This window comes from Cuculus canorus, chromosome 6 (genome assembly GCF_017976375.1).
Source record: "Cuculus canorus isolate bCucCan1 chromosome 6, bCucCan1.pri, whole genome shotgun sequence".
NCBI lineage: Eukaryota > Metazoa > Chordata > Aves > Cuculiformes > Cuculidae > Cuculus > Cuculus canorus.
Genome location: NC_071406.1, coordinates 28,825,104 through 28,831,103, shown reverse-complemented (window position 1 = coordinate 28,831,103; position 6,000 = coordinate 28,825,104). Strand labels below are relative to the sequence as shown.

The 6,000-nt window shown below is 44.5% G+C and overlaps 1 protein-coding gene across 3 annotated transcripts in view; it reads left to right on the top strand.

The window, feature by feature from the left end:
• The first annotated feature begins 293 nt into the window (after positions 1 to 293).
• KLF7 (KLF transcription factor 7) overlaps positions 294 to 6,000 on the top strand; it is a 121,409-nt gene continuing 115,702 nt past the window's right edge. For all 3 annotated transcript variants that reach the window (XR_008450309.1, XM_054069412.1, XM_054069411.1), the window contains exon 1: positions 294 to 471. Coding sequence is in view for 2 of the 3 variants with exons in the window: in XM_054069412.1 (XP_053925387.1) it covers positions 370 to 471 (102 nt within the window). In the remaining variant the exon portion in view is untranslated. The remainder of the gene's footprint in view (positions 472 to 6,000) is intronic.

Genomic DNA, 6,000 nt, shown 5'->3' with positions numbered 1-6,000 from the left:
GGAGGGAGAGAGGGAAAAGGGAAGGGGGTCTCCCGAAAATAAAGAGGAGGGGGGGGCTCCGATCACGCGTGGCCGCGGGGAGGGGGGGACACACGGCCACACGTGCCTCGGAGCGCGCCGGCGCCGCTCGCCCTGCCCGGCCCCCGCGCTCTCGCCTTCGCTCCTGCTCGCTCCTTTCTAAAGTGTGACTGAAACAACACAAAGCCAAAGGAACGTTGGATCTATCATTGGTTGATTTTTTTTTTTTCTCCCCTCTCTCCTTTTTTTTTTTTTTAATTTTTTTTTTTCTTTTATGAGCAAAAAAACAACCCCCCCACCCGAGCCAAACACACACAAAAGCAGAAAGAAAGGGTCGTGCTCAGCAGCAGCATGGATGTCTTGGCTAGTTATAGTATATTCCAGGAACTCCAGCTTGTCCACGACACCGGCTACTTCTCAGCTTTGCCATCCTTGGAGGAGAACTGGCAGCAGGTGAACCATTTACGTTACTCCTGTAAATCTCTTAAGCGCAGGCACTCGGTGCGCTGGGGCTGCGTTTCTGACTTTATTTTTTCTTCTTTAATTCAGGGTTGGGCTTTTTTTTTTGTGATGCTTTTTTTTTTTTTTTTTTTTCCGCGTGGGTTTGAATGTCTGTATTTTTTTTTCCATCAGAAACTAAGCAGTCCATTCAAGCCCTTTCTGCCGTCAGTCCTTTCCGAGCACGCCTGGCAGCACCTGAGAGCCAGTTGCCTTCTTCAGGGTTTTGTTTTTGCCATGAATACTGTATTTGTTTTATTTTTGAGCTTAGGGGTTTTTTTTTTGTTGTTGTAGTTGTTTGAAACGAGGCTGATCACTTCCAGCCAGTGCTGACAACTGGCAGCTGGTGGAAACATAATAGATCATTCTTATTTTCAGGTAATTAGTATATACCAATAAAAATAGGAGCTTAAAGCAGAGAGGGAGGGTGAGCAGGTGAGTGGAAGCAGTAGAAAAGCTTTTAGGCTGAATTCTCTAACTGAGGAGTTGACTTATTTTTCATTCTTTTTGTTTTCTTATTTTTTTAGAAGGTGAGGAGACACACTTCTTGCTGTGTCTTAAAACAATGACGCCTTAGGCTGGTTTTAGTAAACCAGTGTATTTTGAGGCACCGTAGGGTTAATATGCCGACAGAATTAGAATGCTTTGAAGGTGGTGATCAAGTATGAGGAATGCACTAAAATGATGACTTGATGATGTCAATAAAAAAGACTGAGGGGAAGAGTAGATTGCGTAGAAAAAGAGTTGTATAAAATGAACTATGAGCCCAAATGCATAGATCTGCAAACAGTTATCAGCTGGGTTACTGAGGGAAAGGGAAAGATGGGATTCCTTGTTATGGCAGGACACTGTGAGACAATCCTCGTTCTTGGTGTGATTTTCTGGCAGAGTTGATACACCAGGTGGAATTCTGGAAACTAGTGTCTCTTTAAAAGAAAAAAAAAATATCCGCTGGTGGGTAGGAATAGTGGAGTGGGATGACATGTGGTGCTAATGCAGTGCACGGACTTGTGGCACTGTGGTGTATGAATAACGAACCACTGGATTTCATCTTGCCAGCTTTCACCTTAGTCTTGGCTAACATAGGTGTGTGTTAGGTCCCCAGTAAGTGACAGCTTGAGATGTTTAATTTTTCCTTAGCAGTGTGTGTGTGAAGAAGAGTGGACCATAGAGCTTTAGGGAATTGCTTGGGCTGTAGTATTGTGGTCCAGCTGGACCAGGGCTGGATCTTTAAACGCTTACCCTAGTAAAATTGTTGTGACTTAAGCCTTATGTACACACATGAGAGGTTTATTGACACCTACAGTGTGAACACATTCAGGATTTAATTTGCAAAATGACCGATGAACTTTGCTTTATCCTCTGAGGGGGAGGGGATTCTTTTTGTTAATATTCAGCTCGCACATCCATGATGGTCGCATCTGCTTTCCTTTTATATTTTAACATGGTAATTAAACTAAGGAGCTTAATATAATTTCAGTTAAAAAATTAATTTCATAGCATTGTTGCTGTTGGCTCAGTTGCATATTCAGTTGCGTATTAGTAAGAGTCCAGACAGTCCAAAGCAAGATAATCTGTTGACATAGCCAGCATGCTTTAGGCAGTGCTGTGTGTGATACTCTGTCTCCTGCTGCTTTCTTTTATGTGTGGAAGAGCAGCAGTTTGTTTTATACAGTACAATGTACCTACCCTTTCCCACTGTTACTATTGCAAAATTTAAACTCTCTCCTGGTTAAACCCCCCCTGATTCTCCACACGTTTGAAAAGAGAACATGAAAATAACTTATTACGTTTTCCCTTATTTCCCCGCAGATCCTTCAGCCAGTGCCTGATGTTTCATAATACATCCTGTATTTATAGTTGTTTTTATTCCCCTGTTGCTGCTCGGACTCTCCTTGCAAACAACGGTCAGCAAAACTGCTGTGTTGGTGGTGGGAGCAGCTGAAGCTGGCTGTACAGAGCATGCTGTTGTGCAGCCTTGGCAGACCCACTGACACAGAGACCCCGATTTTCTTCTTGTCAGTCACTTGCACGTATAGCCAGGTCTTGGGGATTTGTTTATTTTGGGGAAACCGTAGCAGCTTTGGGACAAAGGATGCGTGTGTGTGCATGGGTTTCTTTCTAATGGTGTCCCTTAAAGCTGTCAGGCTGCAGTTGAAACCCCAGGGAAGAGGGCTGACACGATAGTGACTGATACCTGCGGGAAACATCAGAATTGGGAGGCGTCTGCTTTCACTTTGAGTGAAAACACTTGAATGTGTCTTGCCTGTGCTCCCATGAAAGGCTCTGGCGCCATACCCAGTCTCCACAGAGGGTTCAGAGCAGTGCTTCTCCCAGCAGCAAAGCAGCACCCTGGGAGATTGCTGCAGTTTCTTAAAATGGGCAAAGTAGTTGTGTGGGTCAAGAGCAGGCTTTATTACATTGTGACTTCCAGTTGTTTTGTGATTAGCAGCTGCTAGGGCTTGATGTGGAGTTGTTAGTCCATGTTGGTTTCTGCGCCTAGATATCCTGTCTACTGTGATACCATAAAAAATGCACTTGCCCCACTGAAAGTCAGAGCACACCTTATAGTGAAAGTGTTGTCACAGTCCAGTCTTTCTTTTCTCTGGAGTCTGAGCCACACTTTTGTAGCTGCTGGCTGAGGACTACGCAGCTGGGGTAGTTGCTCATGTTTCCGATTGTGAAACACCCGTCACTCACAGAGGGCACTGACAGCACAGGCAAGTTGCTAAATGCTTGCATGCAATCAGCTGATCTTCTCTCCCTTTTTTCCTTCCCAATGCAAGACAAATGTGAACAAGTTAAGTGTCTGTGCTTTTGACAATTGGCATTAGAGTTGAATGCGAGCAACCCAGCAATATGTACAAAACAAACAGATTTTCTGTAGGAAGGGATTGTCATCTGTCCTGTACGTTTCATTTTCAGGAGGGAAAAATACAAACAAAAAACCCCCCTCACTCTGCCTTGGGTGTAATTTACATTGTAGAAGTGGAACTATCTGAAGTGGGAGCTGGCACTGAATCCCTGATGTGTTTCACATTATTTTAAAACACATGTTGGGAAGGGATGGCTTGGGTATTAGGCAGCAAAAGCTTAGCTTCACTATGTTAGCTTTGGGTGTACTCCTTTAGGCAGAAAACTTTTGCGGTCAGGAGGATATTTTCTTGGAGTGAGGAGGTCAGGATCTAACGCGTAATTCATGGCACAACTTAATCAGGAGCAAGGGAACTTTGTTTAGTCTTTGTTTAGCATTTTCAGCAGTGCTGAGCCACTACGGCACTGGAAGAGAGTAAAGGAAGAGGTGGACTCTGTGCATTGGAAAATGTGGCGTTTGCTGTATGTCAGATGGCTTGGTATCTCAGCATCTGTATGTTTCTGCCTGGTGCTTCATCCTGAACTGTCCTAGTTGCTCTCTGTCGCTATGAGCTGACTCTGCAGTTCAAGACTGGGGTGGTGGGAGACTTCAGCACCTGTGTGGTTGCTGCAGTGCGGCCTGAGGACCTCTGGCCACGCGTGTTTTTGCTCAGGGGTAGCTGTCTGTTATGGCATCCCCAAAACTGGAACCAGACTGCTGGGAGAGACAGGTCGAGGCTGAAGAGTGCCTCATTATTCTGCAGGGGAAGGAAGTGGGTAGGACGTGACCATGAGGAGCATAGCCTGTGCAGCTGCACGTGGTCCCACTCTGTGTGTCAGGCGGCAGAGAAGGCAAGAGCAGGGCTGAGAATTGGGAAGGGCTGGAAATGGGGCTTCAGTCTGTTCTTGCTGCTGGACCTTCACAATGGCATTTCGGGGACCATTAAAAGATCAGTGTGCAGAAGGTATCTTTTGTAGTCAGGTATGTTTCATCCTAGGGGTAACATTTCAAACCCTGCCTGTTACCCTTCTCCATAGGCCCCCTTGGAGAACTCTGGACTCCCCATCCTTCTGGGTAGAAACGTTCTCTTCATATTCTGTGGGGGCCATAGGGCAGCTTCTAGCATGGCAATTCACATAATGTCTGAGAACAAAGAGCAGGTAGATGCACAGGGTCACCGTGTGTGTAGCTGATGCAGGTGTATAAAATCAACAGGACTTAGTTGCAAAACTCTGGCTTATTCTAAAAGAGCCAGCCTTTCCCAGGTCTAATTGGCTGGCAGAAGTGGAAATAGCATTATATCATTTGCCTGATAACTGCTGCCTGATAATGTTTCCTCTTTCCTTGTTTGACCCGGTTGCTCTCAGGTGCAGCAAAAAATGATTCTTCCAAGAGAGATGCACATGTCCTGTAAACCGTAGGATCAAGAAAGCCTTTGTTTCACTTTTGCCTCTATCCTAGAGCTTTCTTTGTGTATTTCTTCAAGCGTCAATTTCCCCCTTTGTGAAGTAGCTGACAGTAACCATGCTAAGGCATAGTCTTTGCGGGGCTGGGAGGCTGTTTTGACCCACTTTGGCAAAGGGCTAAGAGATCCTTGTGCTGTGTGAGAGCAGAATATCCCAAGATGACTAATCTAGCAGAACTCTTACATCTTCATGCTGACTTCTGTTTGGCAGACAGGGTCATTTTCAGGCCTATAGGAAAAATTTCCACCGCTACTGGAAAGGAATAAATCACCCTGGAAAACATTCCTGCTTTCCCATCATCTCCATTGTTCTAGTTTAATGGCTTAGTTGGCCACTACTTAAACTGAACCATCTCTTTTAATATTGCTATTTCATCTTGGTTCCAGTCACAGTGTAACACATTTCTTAAGTGCTTATAGTAGTACATCATGCCTCTTGAGAATAACTTGCAGAAATGGTTGACTTCCAAGAACAGCCACATGTGTAACGCAGTGTATTTCAGACTCTGAGCACCGTTCCATTTATACCTGCAGGCTCTCCGCTTGCTCTGTATGTTGAAAGCATGCTCCTATCACCTTACAGAAAGAGACAGAGAAAGAGAGGAAAGACAAACTTGAAACTGTTGTCTCTATTGTTTCATGATTCCTTAATTACAGAATCTGTTGTTGTGGTGATTTCTTGGCATTATGAAAGTGCAGAGCCCCACAGTCCGTGTTACAGATCTTAAATAGCTGATTATGTGTGTGACTCGTGTCAAGTGATTTTGAAATAGATTAAATACCTTTAAGCAAGGCATAATCTTAATGTGGGTATTCAACTAGAAATTATTTTCTCTTATGTTTTTTGGGTGCTCTAACCACTCCTCCCCCAAGCCCATGCATTTCCATATGCCCCACTGAATAAGCAATGCATAGATTAGAGAAGACTAAATAAAAATCATGATATATAGCTAGTCTGCAATGTGATACTTCCGCATGGAAATGGCAGCAGATCTTCGGTTCCAGCCAGTAATTTCACACTTAAGCTCTCCAGGGTGCAGGCAAATGGTATCTTCTGGATATTGTCATTTTTTTTGAGGCCTTGTCAAATGACTCTTCACTGAGAAACATACAGGGTGTTACTTCCCCATTCCGCATTGGGAAATGTGTTATAAGGAAGTGAGAA